This window comes from Hibiscus syriacus, unplaced genomic scaffold (genome assembly GCF_006381635.1).
Source record: "Hibiscus syriacus cultivar Baekdansim isolate YM2019G1 unplaced genomic scaffold, ASM638163v2 tig00116997_pilon, whole genome shotgun sequence".
NCBI lineage: Eukaryota > Viridiplantae > Streptophyta > Magnoliopsida > Malvales > Malvaceae > Hibiscus > Hibiscus syriacus.
This window is the reverse complement of record NW_024063513.1, coordinates 394,703-413,000: the sequence shown is the minus strand read 5'-3', so window position 1 is coordinate 413,000 and position 18,298 is coordinate 394,703. Positions and strand designations below refer to the sequence as shown.

At 33.0% G+C, this 18,298-nt stretch overlaps 2 protein-coding genes across 2 annotated transcripts; one reads left to right on the top strand and one right to left on the bottom strand.

Moving 5' to 3' along the window:
• Nucleotides 1-1,305: 1,305 nt before the first annotated feature.
• On the bottom strand, nt 1,306-4,088 carry LOC120194226 (two-component response regulator ORR22-like). The gene is given in 10 exon segments (XM_039196604.1): nt 1,306-1,335; nt 1,788-1,834; nt 1,922-2,485; nt 2,525-2,570; nt 2,572-2,642; nt 2,800-2,883; nt 2,886-2,942; nt 2,945-3,130; nt 3,382-3,534; nt 3,959-4,088. Coding segments are annotated over 10 exon segments (1,368 nt in total).
• Nucleotides 4,089-11,775: 7,687 nt separating this feature from the next.
• Nucleotides 11,776-12,787, top strand: LOC120193916 (zinc finger protein 3-like). The gene has a single exon (XM_039196337.1). The coding sequence runs from the start codon at nt 11,877-11,879 to the stop codon at nt 12,678-12,680; it is 804 nt and encodes a 267-aa protein (XP_039052268.1). The 5' UTR covers nt 11,776-11,876; the 3' UTR covers nt 12,681-12,787.
• The last annotated feature ends 5,511 nt before the right edge of the window (nt 12,788-18,298 follow it).

The following is an 18,298-nucleotide window of genomic DNA, read 5'->3' as shown; positions in this document are numbered from 1 at the left end:
TTTCCGGCCACCGAAGACGGTGGCCGCGGCGGGGCCGGCAGAACTCGCGACGACAGACGGCTGCCGGATTCCCTCCGGGGAGGAATCTAGAGAGAGGCCAGAGAGAATTCTGGCTCTCTCTCTCTTTGCTTCATAAAAAAAAAAATGAAATGGCTGGCCCTTCGGCCAGCCGGTTTGGACTCTTATAGTCCTTCCCGAACGACGTCGTTTCGGGAAGGACTATGCGTAATTATGAAATAGTTAAACCTCCGCAGTCCTTCGTATTTGTAAATTTTACATTTTGGTCACTAAACTGAATTTATAATAATTTTAATTCAGTCTTTGAATTTTAATTTTATTATTTTAGTCCTTTTTATTAAAATAATATATTTAGGATAAATAACAGATTTAATCCCTTAATTTTAATAAATAATTTTTATCCCTAGTTCATATTTTAATTAATTTTATTATAAAATTTGAATTTTAAATAATTTCATTTTAGTCACTAAATTATTAAATTAGAAATAAAATATTTAAACCCTATATTTCAATTAATTAGTAATTAGATTTAGTTTTTTTTATTATAATTTAGTTATTTATATGTTTTCATTTTACTGCTTAAAATATTGTTTTAGTGATTTTATTTTATTATATTGTTAAATATTTTATATATTCATAAATATACATATAATAAATAGTAATTTTTGAATATTTATTTTTAATATCAAAGAAAAGGACAGTCTTAATACAACTGGATGTCCTATTTTGATATTTAAAATTAAAAAAATTAATATTATTTAAATTAATATTTATTAATATCAAAGAAATAGCTGTCTTAAGGTACCTAGAAGTTCTTTTCAGATTTTTAAATAAATAATATTTATATAATTTTGAAATAATAAGATTAAAAAAAAAATATTTTGTGAATTTTTAATAATAGAGACAATTTATAATTAAAAAGTACCAATTTTGGGCGTTGTAGGGGTGCTAATCCTTCCCTAAACGTAACCGACCACGAATCCCTTTTTTATTAAAAGAACGAATTTGGTTATAAACGCAGATCAGATCATTTTTATTAGTGTTTCTTAAAACTCTTTAAAAAAAATAATTTTTAGGTATTCGACCTACCTGACCCAAAAGGCCGATGGCGACTCCCAAATTATTTTCAAAATTATTTATTCACATCAACTTCCCCGCCAAAATAAATATTTCGTGCCCGGACGAAAACCGGTTACGACAGTTGCATTGCAGATCTTTCAGTTGCTGCATGTGGCTACATTCTCATCTTAAATACAAGTCCCGAGAGAATAAGCATTGCACCAAGAATCACTCTGTCGCTTCGGCTTTATCTTGGCCCTGCATCGAAACAAAGATATTACTCACCACCATAAATCTATGCATAAAAGGTCCAAAACGAATATGCAGCTTTGATGCAGATATCGTTATCGGTGACCAATATCTAACAGCAACTAAGCGGTTTACTTAAACAGATAAAGCTAATAACTTCTTCAGACTCATCTAGTTTCTTTCTAAAACGAGAGAATTTACCAGGAAACTATGCCATAAAACGATTGATGGAATAAATGAAACACTCAGCGGTATAGACTTCAAAGAAAAACATTCGCATATTATAGGAAGATTGATTATGAATTTTTTAAGAAAATGATCAATTCTCGGTTTAAGAAATGTTGCCTAAAATGATAAATGCGTCCATATCCTTGAGTACCTAAAGTACAGGCTAATTTGATGGCTGGAACTATGAACATGTAATTCAAACATCAGCTAAAGAAATTAGATATGATTCTTACCCGTTTCATCATTGCACTTGCCAGATCTTCCAATGAGCCAATATTATCAGAAACGTAACTCCCCAGTGGCCTAGGTTCGACTATAACGTATCCATCCTTCTCCATATCTGATGGCTCCAAATTATCAAGTATGTAGCTTCCCTGTGCCCTAGGTTGGACCATAAGATACCCTTCCCTTTCAATAACTGATGGCTCCGTAGACAAGTTTTCACCTTTATTATAATTGATGGATAATGGATCAACAAAATTCGATGGTTTGACAGAATAAAGACTCATGTTTCTGTTGAAAATTGGGTTATTTTGATCCAATAATTGGCCCATGTTTCTGACTACTTGTCCTGAATTACAGAGGATTGTGGATGCATGGCCATGTATATCTGCTTTCGAATCCTGCAATTGATTGGGAGGAGGAGCTATGGAAGTAAAGTCGGATGAAGTAGTCCCATCCTGGAATCCCATTGCAGAAACACTGCCTCCCAAATTACTAGCATGTAAAGACGCCAGCTGAGAGCTTCCTTCTAAAATTAAGGGGCTGTTTGTAACACCAAACTGTGAATTGCCATAGCATCCTGAAACCATTAGACTGCCAGAAACAGGAAAAACAGTTGTATCATCAACAGATGGTAGCTGCACAATGCGGCTAACAACCCTGTTATTTTGTAGTTCATTGAGTTCCAATGACATTGGCAACATTTTCTCTGGTAAGATTTTCAACATTCATCAACTCTAGTATCTTTTTAGGTACAGCCTAAATTTCTGCAACCACAAAAAATAGTGCCTGGAGATGGCTGGCAACATTTTCTCTGGTAAGATTTTCAACATTCATCAACTCTAGTATCTTTTTAGGTACAGCCTCTGCATTAAAACCGCACAAAATGTTAAAATTAAAAAGATGCATGCATTAGTAGATTCCTAAGTAATTAAACAATAAGAGATACCACACATTAGAAACAACAGTAATAATAGTTATGCCAAGTATGTAGCCAAAACTGAAAAAAAGCTTTGAACATACCGTCAATTCCCAACTCATTAACTGCTGCAATGAATTTACGATGCAACTCCCCTGACCAAACAACACGAGGTTTCTTTTGGGACATTCCTCGTTATCATGCCCACTTTCATCACACTCCTCATCCTCATCTTCATTCTGGTCCCTGCAGCATCATCACCGTCAATAAGAGGCTTGTCTATGCTGCCAGATTTAGACCAGACTTTCTTCCTCCTGATCACATGTTGCCATATATTTTGCAGCTCCTCTATTCGAACAGGTTTCAACAAATAATCACAAGCCCCATGTGTAATCCCTTTCATGACAAGCTTGGTATCACCATTTGCAGACAACACTGAAAGCATTTTTTATTATAATTAGTTAAAATAGAGATTCGATTGTTCCGACAACTGTAACATAAAGTGGAACAAAACAAGTTCATGAATTGTCAGCACTGTTATGGAAAGTGGTCCAAAATAAAAAAATTCTGAATTTCCCCCCAAATTTTGTAAGGTCAAAACATGGAATTTATCATGACAAAAAATGCCTAAAGAATGTAGATGAAGACGAAAAAACAAAAAGCTAATAGTGTTATTACTAGCTTACTTATGACGGGCAGGTCCATCTCAAGCCCCACAAGCTCGAGTAACTTAAAACCATCCATGTCGGGCATATGGACATCACTGATAACCAAATCAAACTCTTCCTTGTTTTCTCTCAACAATTTCAATGCTGTGATAGCGTGACCTGTTGTGGTAACTGCAAATAAAAATTTTCACAATAAATGAACCATCTTTCTTTAACACTTTCAATGATTTAAGATCGACTAATACACTCAACTGAATCATATCTGAACAATAGCAGAATAAAAAGATTGAACCATGATTCGTAGAAAAAAGAATCCAGGATCGAAGAACATGAAGTCACCAAATCAATAACAAAACCGCATTTAAACGGTGACAACCATCTGCAAAATCAAAGAGAACCAGAAAAGCAACACCTTTTTCTAGTTTTTCAAAAAAGCAAAAACGATGAATTAAGTCCCAAATTTCACAGGGACTTCACCTTGATGGAAACGAACCAACGGCAACATACAAAACAACTGCAAATACTCGACAAGAAAAATCACACAAGCTTGAACCCATTCCTATAAACGCAAGCAAATAAATACAAAAGAACGAACCATTGTACTGGCATCTACGAAGCAAGGTCTGAAGTAGTAAAAGGCAAGTTGGGTCATCGTCAACGGCCAAAACTCGCATGCCAACAGGAAACTGATCATTTTTGTCAATGATAACTCGCTCTCCTATCATCTTCTACGGTTCCTTATTCTTTCGGGAAACATTAACACATATAAAACCCAGAAACTATGAAGGACAGAAAAGAACTGAGACAGATAATTTTGTGGGTGGGGGCCTTGGGGGGGGGAACAAATTTAGGTTATCATTAACGAGCTAATTTAAAAAAAATTGGATTAACGAGTTAATTTAGAAGGAGAGGAAGTATTTTAAGGAAGATGATTAGTAAGTCCAGAATGACATTCAGGAAATAAATTGCAAATTTTCGGATTTTGTTTTAAGTTCATATTCTTTTCGTGACTTTTAATTAAATAAAAAAATCCATAATTATTCAATTAATCATAATACTATGATCATTTAAACTTTTGCTTTATACACAGAGATTAACTTCTCTGTTATGAAAATAACCCATGATTCTGCAATGTAGGATATGACAAAAAAACACACTAAAACACCAATATATATCGTTCTCTCCTTTCACCCTCTCCCCTCTTTTCATTTTTTCCTTTATAATTTATGTCATTTTTTTATAGATAGAATTAAATTGTTCTTCTTTGATTTTGTTTAGTTAGCAGCGACACCAGTTTTGATGTTAGTTACCGATCATCGATTATTTTTTTCTTTATTTTTTTTAGTTTTTTTAATAAGAATAATTATATTTTTGTGACATGTTTATATCTGTTTTTGTGGCAAGTTTATCTGTGACTTTTGGTAGTTTTTTGGTTTTTTTATATGTTTTCGTTTATCTTTTTTCTCAGGGTTGGATTTGATATCGTCATGATTGATCAAGATGACACTTACTTGTTATCATTTTGATCTTCCCTGCTTTGGACCCTTGGATTGATTTGGATATGCGTTTTGTATTCATAGATAGTTTTCTCTCGTCGCTCAACTCTGATTTGCGATTTGTCGGTGATCATTCGGTAGTTTCATCCCCTTTTATGATTCGTTTGCCGATGCAGTCAGATTTGTTCTTATCTTTATATTGTTCGAGCTTTTTGGTTAGGTTTTTTTAACTTTTTCCTTCTTTGATCCTTATGTGATCTAGGTGACTAGTTTTTGTCTCAATGATAATAGGAAAAAATCATAATTAAATTTTAAATTTACGGTTATGCTTGTAAATCTTTATTTTAATTTTAGATATTTTCTATTTTTAATAAAACTAGCGACTTTCTATACAAAAACACACCAATATATATATATATATATATATATATATATATATATTATATATATATATATATATATATATATATATTAAAAGATAAAATACCAATATATTTTTTCTACCTCAATCCTTTTTGTCTTTCATGAGCAGACGACGACACCAGTCTTGGTGCTAGTTGTTGTCACTAATATTTTCATTTTATCTCACATCTTTATTTTTTCTTTGTTTATAAGAATTGTCTTTATGTCACCCTAATCTATCTCATTTCTAAGTGTAATTTAACATTATTATTGTTTTCACTTGTAATCTTATTTCCTTTTTGTCTTTCATGAGCAACGACGACACAGTCTTGGTGCTAGTTGTTGTCACTAATATTTTCATTTTATCTCACATCTTTATTTTTTCTTTGTTTATAAGAATTGTCTTTATGTCACCCTAATCTATCTCATTTCTAAGTGTAATTTAACATTATTATTGTTTTCACTTGTAATCTTATTTGAAAGCAATGAAAAATTTCTTGGGAACCTCATTTCTCCCTTAAAATCTCTTAAGAAAAAAATTTATGACCCAAAATGTACGATGATACCGATACTGCCCTTTGATATCTATATTGATCCCTTAGTATCGATAGCTCTCTTTAGGTATTGATAATTTACTCGGTTTGCAACTGATGAGATAGTATCGATACTTCTTAACTAGTATCGATACTTCCAATTTGGGGTACCAATACTAACTAGGGTATCGATACTAATTTTTGATTCGATGTTATGAAAATTTCCTCAGTATCGATACTCCATAGGAGTATCGATACTTCCATGAGTATCAATACTAAATTTGGCTTCAATGTTTTCAAAAATGCCCCAGTACCGATACTTTCCCTCTAAGTATTGATACTCCTTCGATAACTTAAGAAAATTTATTCCTGTAGCAAGAATAGTATCAATAATGTTCTTATAATACTAATACCCCTGTTCGAAATGGCCTTATTTAGGCTCAATTTCTATATTCAAACTCACCAACATTGCTATTTTAAGGTTCCCAACTATTATTAACGTCTTATGTGATCAATAAGGGTCACAAATAAGGCTTTAAAACGTATCTAAAACAAAAATAATAAAATCTACCATGGCAATGCTCCTCGAGCTTTAAACTTAACTCATATGCTATCTTGCATTTATAATGACTCACTAAAAAGCATAAAGGAGTTGTAAGTGTGGTTATGTTGATTGCTTGATTACTAGAAGGCCTCAACTCAATTAAGGGATGGATTTTCCTTTTCTCTTGCTCTAGAGCTCTCTCCTACTTCTTTCTCTAATCAAGATGAGAAAAATGGATTACTAAATTATCTAAGGGATTGGATTGAAATAGAAGCACTTCCTAGAACTTGAATATATCCACAAACCATAAAGAATCCATAAATTCTCTTAAACCTATGGTTAAAAGCTTATAAAATAGAGCTTAAATTGAAGCTTGAAGAAGATGATTCACACTCTTACCTTGGCTTAACTAAACTAGAATTGAAATGCTTGGAACTCTTGATTTTTGGAAGGGAAGAGGAAGAGAAAATGATGGAAAGATGAAGAAGAAGGTTTGGTAGGATATTTGGGGAGTGGTTCACGTAACATACATAAAATAGGGGGAGTTTTCATCTTCAAACAAAAATGGGAGATTTGCTCCTTATGTCCCTCTACTTTTCATTTCATAAAAACCCAACCACCTTTAAAAATTTTATTGGGACCAAATCAAGCCCAAATGCTACCGAACTTGATCCAAGCTATTTTAATAGGTCCTTTGGTTCAAATTATGGGTCTCGGGTTGACCTTAACTACTAACCCGGAATTCGGAGCATTACAGAAATAATTAAATGATTGAAAAAGAGAGATTGAAAAAAAATTAAGTGTCTAAATTATATAAGTAAAAGGTAAGATTAAAAAAAGTAGGGGCCTCCATGATAAAAGTAAAAGGTTAGATTAAAAATTAGGGACCTCAATTATAAAAGTAGAAAGTAAGATTGAAAAATTAGGAGTTTAATTATAAAGGTACAAAGTGATATTAAAAAACTTAATATCATCAATTATAAATGAAAAAAAGTGAGATTGAAAAAAAACTAAAGACATCAGTTATAAAGATAAAAAAGTATGGTTTAAAAAAATTAAAAACTTGGATTATAAATATAAAAAGTTATAGAAAATTAAAGTAATCAATTATAAAAATAAAAATATAATAAGAAAATTACAGGACTTGTGAAAGAGGGCCCTGGGCGATCACCCCTAACGATTAATATTTATAACATTAAATGTTTGCAATAATTAAAAAAATTAAACACCTAATGATGAAAAGAGATGTAATTTAGAGATATAATTTAAATAATTTTTTTATTAAGCCAAGGTATAATTTAATACTTTTATCCATTTATCTGATTAATAATGTATCTGATCAGCGTCGAACGAGTCCAAATTTGTCAAATTGATAAGAAAATAAACAATCAAATTAATCTTTAGATTCTTCAGTGATTAATAGTACCACGAAAGCTTCGTAACAAATAATGAAGACACTTTTATTAACATTACCCGTACAAAAAAATATTTGCTTAAAGATAATTTTCAATTATATAACATTGAACGGTCATACCCCTAGTATTTTTTGTACTTGAATCTGGGACCTCAAGAAATAACAATAATTCTTTTACCACCCAGGTCACTTATCCGCGCGATAAAGAATTAATTTGTTTTTTATTTGATAAATATCAAATTTAAATTTATATAAAACAAAACAAAACAATATAAATATTTTACCTGCTCAATTAATTAGTGATTCTAAGAATACACTTATTTTTTATTCCTATTTTGGTTAACTGCATTCTTCGTCTCCCCCAATAATTCTAATACATTTTGCCTATTCTCTGTACTTCACTTTTTGGCCTTTTTGAGTTTATTATGTGATTAAAAAATTACTACAGTCTGTAACAAAAAAAAAACAAATTACTACATTCAAAACATTAAAAATTATAAACTTATTATATTGTTCTCGTATTTATTCTTAAATATCCAAATAAATTTTAAAATTTAAATTGTAATATATAATCAATAAATTTAACATCAACACAAAATTTATAAATAATATATGTTAATATATAACAAATGATTGGAAGGAACATTTAGTGGTCGTAAACAATAACAATTCAACAATTTGATTTAGGTGAAGAACAATTAGAAAACAATGGTAGTTGAAAAATATTTGAGAAGACATCTGTATGAGTCTGAAAAGAAAAAAAATGAAAGAAGATCGAGAATAAGATCATCTGGCTTTATTTAGTATTAGAATATGAAGAGACCCAAAGACATACCTAGTCAAGTAAACCGAACCCTCCCTCCACTTATACCGGACCAAACATCATCGTACCCATTCCACCAGGTTGAAACCCTTAACCCGCCCGTGAGTTGGGGTAACTTTTGTTGGTCCAATGGGGTAATGCTAAAAGGTTTGGGAAAAGTTTGACGTCTGTTTGCAAATCGTGGAAAAAAGAGTTGTTGATTTCAGGGTAGGCATGATTTGAGTCAGGAGAGCAAAAGGAAAAATCTTGATTTTGACCTTTGAATGCGCACGAACCTAGAGGGGTGCATGGTGATGCCGACGTTCTATGTTACGTTGCTGTTGGAGTTTGGAGGGTTCTGTTTGTACATTGCATTCGGTCTTCGAAGTGGTTGAACTAAATTCATTGGGGGAAGTGGATAAGTAGAAGCAGCCAAATTTGGAAGAAAGTGCAAGGAGCCGAACAATGTTTTGTGCCTGAAAACAAGACATGGAGAAAGGCACCACAGCAACGTGGGTGTTTGAGATTTCATTCAGTCACAACACTTCAATGGATAAGGTGAAGCCATAACGTAAACTGTATTATTCATGTTTTTTGCTTTTTAAATGGATCGAATCGTCCTCTTGAAAAAAGACCAACCACCAACTCAATTAAACGTTTCCATCCTGTTTTTTTTTTTTCTATTTATACCATGGTTTTTAGGACCGGACCGGTCATGCTACCGGTTCACTGGTTCAGCCGGTCGAACCGGACGACGTCATAATAATTTAAAAAATTAAATAAAAATACCAAAAATATTAAATAAAAATAATTTTTTATATCACAATCATATTCAAAGCAAGTCATAACATATATAAGTTAAAAACCATAAAATCAGTGAAACAAAATTATTCAAATTAACTACAAATAATATTAAGGTAAACATATTAAATAATAAATAATATACTATAATTAAAAAATAAATTTGGGGTTAAAAAATCATAACAAATGATATGTTGGTTTAATTTTTTTTAAAAACAATCCTACATGGCTAAGAAACATAGAAGAGCATCCCAAAAGTCTAAAGAGTAAAAATATAAGAACAAAACAATCTTACATTGCTAAGAAACATAGAAGCGCGTCACAACTCTATAAATAATATAGGTAATTTGACATTCAAATCATGGAGCCTTTTGGTGAGCTTGAGTGACTATTCTTTCACTCAATCAAGCCGAATTTTAGGCTTCAATCGATCTTCTAATTTTTTTTTTGAGTTCAAGCCTTTTTGAGTTCAAGTTTCAATATTATATTTCGAGTTTGAGTTGAACTTGATAATTTTTAGCTTGTAAGTTTGAGTTGAGTTGAGCTTACTTTTAAAGTTTTCAAGTTCGAGTCGAGCTCAGCAATACTCGATTTCGACTTGTCTCGTTTAACAAACGACATTGTTTGGTTTAATTTTTTTTTTTAAAAAAAAAAACAAAATCCCGGTTTTTCCCAGTTTTCAACCGGTCCGGTTCGAACGGTTCTGGTCGGTCCACTAATAGCGGTTCAACCGGTTTAGATTAAACCAAACTAAGCAACGGTTCCCGGTTAAACCGGCCGGTCCGGTTTTCAAAACAGAGATTTCTACTCTTTTACCCGGAAAGAAAAAATGAGCAAATTCAAGGAATAGTTTAGTTTCCTGTAAGACTATAAATACTTGCAATAGTTTGTTGTCGTCGTTTTACAAACGAAGCTTCAGTGCAATAAGGAAGAATTCGGCCTACGATTAAAGAATTACTTTGTTAAATTTTATGATACATGTTTGCTGTACGCTTAATGTATGTATGACCCTTTCAAGCCATATTAAATCTAATAAGAGTAGAGTGCAATCGTACCCGTGCATCGTATCCTATCAAAATTTCGTAATTAAACGTGTTTGGATGATAGAAGTATTAGGATGGATGACCTTTTAGAGAATCTCATGTCACGATTTTTGTTTGAAGAACATACTGAATGACTTTAATGATAAAAGAAAATATTAGATAATAAAAAATCTAAACATAGAATATCATATAAATCACCTATAAAAACTTAATTGCATTTTTTAATTGTAGATTTGGAACAAAGAAATCTAAAAAAGAGATACTGTCGAATTTATTTATCAGACAATTAGTTGCTTATAAAATCATGTGGGTTGTTTGTGGGGTTAAGGTTGGATGACATATAGTTGCTTAAAATAACACTTGCTTGTAATAATAATTGTATATATAAAAGCTTATAAAAGTTAGGCTTATCTCAAGACTTAATTAATCCTTTGGGGTTTTGTTCATGGTAAATCAATAATTATATAAACAAAATAAGATGGCACTATCATAACTCCAATGGCAAGAGTGCTACCACATCAGCCCCCCCCCCCCCCAAAATTTCTTTGTCGGCCATTTTGTCCAAATACGACAGCTTAAGTTTTGTAATCACACATCGAACATCAATTATAAAACTTAAACTTACTTTTTTTTCTCCTTTTACGATTCATAACCTTATATAGATAATCTATGTCCTTAAACGGAGCCCACTCTTCCCCCACCAATCCCTCAATTAGCGTTCAATCAAATCACTCTTAGTGTTTGTGCCTTTTATTCGATAATAATAGCAACAAAGCATGGAAAGAATAGGGCAAAACATCCAAGAAATGCGTAGAGGTGCACGTTCAAAGTAACTGGTTGGGGACATGGCGCCTCTGCTTGTCTGAGATGGGTTGGTGGCACACTATTGAAAATTTTAAATTATCGTATAATTTAAATATTTATAATATGTTCTCGTTATCCCATGAATGGTCACTTTTGAACTGAATATATATATATATATATATATATATATATATATATATATATATATATATATATATCATAATATCATAACCGTGGTAATTATAATAAATATGATACGGTGGCAAATACCTCTACCATTTTATAAAGGAAGTCAAGAATGAACCTGGAAAAAAGTGTCCCTCGGGTGTAGCAATCATGATCACTGATTACCAATAGAAAGTAGTCAAAAGGGCATAATGTAGTGCTGAGATGAAAGAAGGGAACTAAATTGTTTCTGGGGATATAAACAACTAACATTGTGGAGTTCCAATTAAAGCTAGCTTTTCATGTGAGTGACAAAAGCAAAGAAACCTACCAATGTTTCTTTCTTTCTTTTCAAAAAAGGAAAACACTGTTGGTTTATATATCATTATTTGCACACAAAAGGCATTTGGTTGCCTTCAAAAAAAAGGAAGATTTTTAATCTTTTATGCCATCAACAAAACTTATTTCATCGTCTACCCAACATAGCTGAGTGTGTGCCAAAGACTCCTATGGAATCTCTAGGGAAAGGACATAGTCTTTCTGAGAGTACTACCTCATGCATAGAGGCCTCTCCAGGTTCAAATGAAGTGATCAAAGATCGAGAACAAGAGGCGAAACCCAGTCTCCAGTTAGATCTAAAGCTAACTACAAGTGGTTGTGGTGATCGTGGGCTCAATAAAGAACTAAATCTAATCGACTCATTGAACGCAGCAGGTTCAACTGACGGTGCAGCAGCAGAAACATCCCAGCCAACGAACGGTGAGCAACGAGTTTTCTCTTGCACCTATTGCCAAAGGAAATTCTACAGTTCACAAGCTCTTGGGGGGCACCAAAACGCTCATAAAAGAGAGAGGACTCTGGTGAAAAGAGGGCAAAGGATGGGTGCTCATATAGCAGCCTCAGCCGCGGCTTTTGGGCACCCTTATTTTCACCACAACCACTATCCTAGCTTGGTTTCTCTTCCCCTACACGGCGCATATAACAGATCTTTGGGAATTCAGGTGCATTCGATGATCCATAAACCTTCTCATATTTCTTCATCAGCAGGGTCTGGAAATGTGTATGGACACCAGAGTTGGTCTAGGCATCCTATAGACCAACAACCGGCAATAGGGAAGTTGTCGACCGAGAATTCCCTTGCAATCACAACAGGATCAACGAGTCGAGCTAATGTCGGTAGGTTCAACGTAATGAGAACGACGATGGGTTCTCCAGCTGATGATGTGATTAGCAGTTGTTGGTGGTCAGGTGGAGGTAGTCTCAAGACAAAGCAGGAAGAGATACAAATCGTTGACCTATCCCTCAAGCTCTAAATTGAGTAATGTTTTTAAGAACATGTATAAATACACGTATTTGTTTATGGTTGAGAGTATTGTTCACTCTTAATTTCTTTGGTAGCAATTGTCAATGTATATTTTGGGTGATAGAGAAGTTTTGTAGTTTGGCTTTTACCTGGAACTCTTGATCCTTTTCTCTAAACCCTCGTTTTCTCGAGCTGTTTCTCAAATACCTGGAAACTGGTAAGTTTGTAACATGTGTGTTTTGGAGAGAATTCTCCCAATTAAAAGAACTTCCAGGATTTCCCCAGACCTCTTTTAAATTGACAGAATAAAACCAGAAAAATAACTTCTGGAATTCTTGGAGGAATGATTACACCAATCCATTAGTTTCACTTTATACACGATTACATGAAATCTGCTATAATTACATTGAATTTGGAAGATCTGATCAAATTTAGACTTGTAGGCATGATTTTGGGGCTTGTGAAGGACCGTGTACTGTGTCACTTTTACTAGCTAATCCCTCAATCTAAGAAAGGTTTGATTTTATGATGATAAAATGCCATAAATCAATCATATTTAATATATGTTTTTTCTTTCTTTTTGTAACCATAGACTCAGCTTATGCGTTAAGATTATTACAATAAAAATTTACAAAATATTTTTTATCACTTTAAAAAATTATAACTTCTTTAAAAACATAGTTATAATGGTAAAACTCAAACCAAGTAATAAATAACCTGAAATATCGTAAATTAATTTAAAAATACCATTAAGTAATGTTAATATAATCCATTCGTCATGAATGATATAAAATACGTGATAAAAATCAGTATATTAAAATATAGGCACATTTCACCAAAATAAAGACAGCTCGAAAGATTGAAACATTACAACAAAATTACTGCATGCAATGTGTCGATCCTCTAAGTGTCTGATCTGAGAGCCTATCCAAAATATCTGAAAGGGGAACGAAAGGGGAGTGAGCTAGGGAGCTCAGTGTGATCCAATACGTGCAATATAAAACATATAGAAAAATTCAAAAAATAATTCAGTAAAGTACTATAAGAATATCAGTGAAGTTTATTTAAAACAAATATCTACCCTCCACCCGTACACCATATATACCCTAGAACAAGCATCTATAAGGACTTAGCCTAGACACCTAGGATCTAGAAGCCCAATATGAAAGATCAGAACATAAAGGAATTACCAGCTAACTGAACCTCAGAGTCTCCAGACACCTACCCGGACAATATCTAGTAAAGCAATTTTCACACAATACTAGTAATATCAGAAATCAAATATTTTACAGTAATAGTAATTCATATAACATATATCAAACAAATAAGAAACTTCATATCAATAAAAACAAAATTTAGGAAAATCAAGAAAATCAATAAACACAATTATGTGCACTTGGAAGTTATGATATATATTTAAAACAGATAAATATAGCACCCAAGGAACACACCTCGCGAAACGGGTCGGTATAAGGGATTTACAGAGCATTGGTCTTGCTACGATCAAAAGTAGTACTCAATCCTAAATCAGATCAGAACACAATTACTATTGAAGTAATGAGTTGAACAGAGTATCTAACAGAGTTTCAGAACAAATCGAGAATTCACAGCTCATGCTAACGAACAGATTGGGAGGAGCTGGATCGAGCAGTTGTACGGTCGAGCGAATCTCGTATACCTAACATAACCAAAGTCTTCTATCGGACCTTGTCATTTCCTTATCAATCTTTAACCAATTTAATGAAAATAAGTATGCAAGCTCAGGTTCAAGAGTCAATTTGGAGGCTTTCGAGTTAAAATTGGATAAACAAACTTCATATTCGGACTTAGAAAGTCAAAACACATAAAATAAGATTTTTTCCCTAAAAAAAACTTAACTTTTTGTTCAACGTCAACGTAACGGGTCAAAGTTAACGGTCCAAGTCAAAGGTCAATGATCCAGATCAACGAGTTGGCTCAGTTCGTCTGAATTGGTTTAGCTGAGTTGACTCAGTGTGTTAACTCACCGAGATGACTCGATTTCCAGAAAATTTGATGGGAACAAGATCCGCGCGCCGACAGCACATGTGGCGGGTGAACAGCAGAAGGACGACGACCGATTAACCGGAATACCACCAAACACCAAACACAAACCTAAACAACTTAGATTACCAGTCAAACGTTGATGAAAATTAAATATAAAGCAATCGGAGTTTACTCAACAACGGTCAACAATTGGACGACGACGAGGTTACTGATCCAAGTGGGTTTTGCTCGGAAAGGGTAATCGGTGGTGAGACGACAACTAAATGTTAAACACAATTGGAATTTTTTTGAGGTTAGTGATTTGACTCAAACTGATTTTTGGGAAAAAGGTTGTTGGGATTTAAAAGGGATTGTCTCAGGAAAGGCAGATTAATATACGACGTTATCGAATACATTAAAAGATATTTGATAAATTCGGTTTAGCGCTATCGGAAATATCGAGTAATAATAATGTAATAGGTGGAAATCATGAAGAAATATTAAAAAAATTGGCAACCGGCAAACTTAGTTTGTCGGTTTGTGTCGATACTTTATTAAAATAGATTGATCCATAACAATATAACAGGTAAAAAAATGACAAAATCAGTCTATAAATGACAAAACAGGTAAAGCGCTACCAGATATATTGAAAGTGTCGATACTTTATAAAAATGTATCGATCCATAACAATATAACAGATAAAAAAATGACAAAACCGGTCTATAAATGACAAAACATGTAAAGCGCTACCGGATATATTGAAAGTGTCGATACTTTATAAAAATGTATCGATCCATAACAATATAACAGGTAAAAAAATGACAAACCGATCTATAAATGACAAAACAGATAAAGCGCTACCGGATATATTGAAAGTGTCGATACTTTATAAAAATGTATCGATCCATAACAATATAACAAGTAAAAAAAATGACAAAACCGGTCTATAAATGACAAAACAGGTAAAGCGCTACCGGATATGTTGATAGTGTCGACACTTTTGAAATTTAAAAGAGAAGAAGTTATAGTGCTAATAAAGTGTTGATACTTTATAAAAATGTATCGATCCATAACAATATAACATGTAAAAGTATGACAAAACCGGTCTCGAAATGACAAAACCGGTAAAGAGCTACCAGATATGTTGAAAGTGTCGATATTTTATTATAAGTATCGACACTTTTGGAATTTAAAAGAAAAGAAGTTATAGCGCCAATAAAGTGTCGATACTTTATAAAAATATATCGATCCATAACAATATAACATGTAAAAATATGACAAAATCGGTCTCGAAATGACAAAATCGATACAAAAAATTGTGCTTGTGTGGTCATTTTTATTTCAGAATTTTCATTTTTAATACAAAAAGTTGGATATTTTAAACAAAACTCATTAAGAAAAGAACAAAAACTTTGCAGTAACAAAAGAATAATATTGGGAAACCCACCATGTTATCAGCTTCTCAAAGAACAAAAACCCAGAAACAGATATCTCTCAACGCAAGCTTATAATATACTCTTATTATCTCTATAGGATAAAGTTAGGTCAGTTTTAGTTTTATTTTTTTGGTTAGGATTTTGTGTCATTGAAACTGTTGATTGAAGAACTCAAACTGGTGCACGCATAAGTGTCGATGCATTTATGAAAAGTATCGATCCAAAAAATATCGAAATCGATAATTATTATGTAACAAGTAAATTTACAATGTAACCAGTAAAAATATAATGGTTAATTAGCAAATAGGTTTACATTATGTATCGACACTCTTTAAATATGTGTCGATACTTTTTTCCCAAAATGAAAGCACAACGAGGTGCACGCATAAAGTGTCGATACATTTAAAATTGTATCAATTCCAAAAATATCAAACTCGATAATTATAATGTAATAGGTAAATTTACAATGTTACCGGTTTAAATATACAGGTTTAGTTAGAAAATATGTCAATATAAGCGCTACCTATTACATTATATAAACGCTACTTAATATATTATTATACTTGATAATATTTTCGATTAAATTATATAACATAATCGATTATTTATTTAACAGATCACGCCGTTTTTTAGATGCTTCACAGCAGAAGTTTCCGATTTAAAATCTCAGGTGAATGCTTAAGAAATATTCCTAGTGGCTATGGCATGACACACCATATTTGTTGTCAGGGGTTCAAATCCCCTTAACCACTTAAAAAAATCTCATCATTTCCCTTATTTTTTTTCTTTCCTGTCAGCTGAAGGTGAAATTTAGAGCTTAGTTCCTGAACTTCAGGGAATTTCGAAAACTGACCTAAAACTTTGAAAACTCGCAATTTTTGGGGTGCGACTTCTTTACTTTATCGGATAGATTGATTTTGTATTGGTCGAAGCAAGCTAACCTGATGGCTCAGTTCTTATTACACGGAGAAATTTGAGTTTATCCACAAATCACAAATGATCTTTATTGGTCTGGAGGTCGGGTAGAAACTAGGCTTAGTGATAGTCGAGAGCAAATCAGACAAACCTCGGGAACAGTTGCCCGTTGTAGAACATGGGGTCAACTTTCAAAAAATTAAATACAAAAGGGTCATTTTCAAGTTCAACCCAAATTACCACCAGAAGACACGTGAAATGCAAAAAAGTAATCAGTCCCAAATGGTTCATCCGAATCTCATTTGTTATGGGGAAAAAAAACAAGTCCCGAATGGTTCATCCGAATCCCATTTGATATGAAAAAATAAGTAATACTTCGTTTGGGAATACTTTTCCAAACGAGCTTTTCCAACGAAAAAACACCCTTTTTTTCAGCGTCTTAGTTTGAGTCAATAATCATGTTTCAAATGTGATTTTTTTTTTGCTGAAAATGAATTGTTTGGGAATGCTTTTACGTTTGAGACGGAATTTTGGATCAAAAACACTTCCATAAGCATTCCTAACTAGCCCTATGGATTATTTGAATCCCATTTGATATGAAAAAATAACCAAGTGCCTAATGATTCATCCAAATCCAACAGTTGGAGTTTGATAGTCACACCTGCAGATTTCCTCGGATCTCAGCTTACTCTGTAAAAATGAGAATGAAGAAAGTAGCCCTCTACGTTTCTTTTTGAAAGAAATGCATCAACTGGAGTGAAGTCAACCATATCACAATTCACAAAGTCAGTGCTATTACTAATCAATCCTTTGTCTGGAGGCCTGGACTATACACACATTAACTCAACTCTCAGTTTATCCTCCTGTGTATTAATCAAAAGAATACACAGAGCCAATGTGGCCTGATCATCAGTGTAATCTAAATGGAAGAGTTTACTACCAAGAAAAGTAAATAATGAGCAATTAATTATTTCTTACACCAAAGCACCTAATGTGGAATAACACTATACTAGGTTGTACGATTAAAGCCTTACAACACCAAGTGAAAGTTCTGGAAATTGCAACACCTTAGTTAATGGTACTAAAATAGGCTATGTACCTATGGTTACTCATGCACATGCCTCCATCCATCAAATAAATCCTGCAGATATCAAGAAAAAGCCTTTCCAGGGTGAAGGTTTGATGTATTCAGCAATTACGAATTACTTAACAATATAATGCTTTGAAATGCATATTGCATACTTTAGAATCAACTCTTGCAGTTTGAGGAATG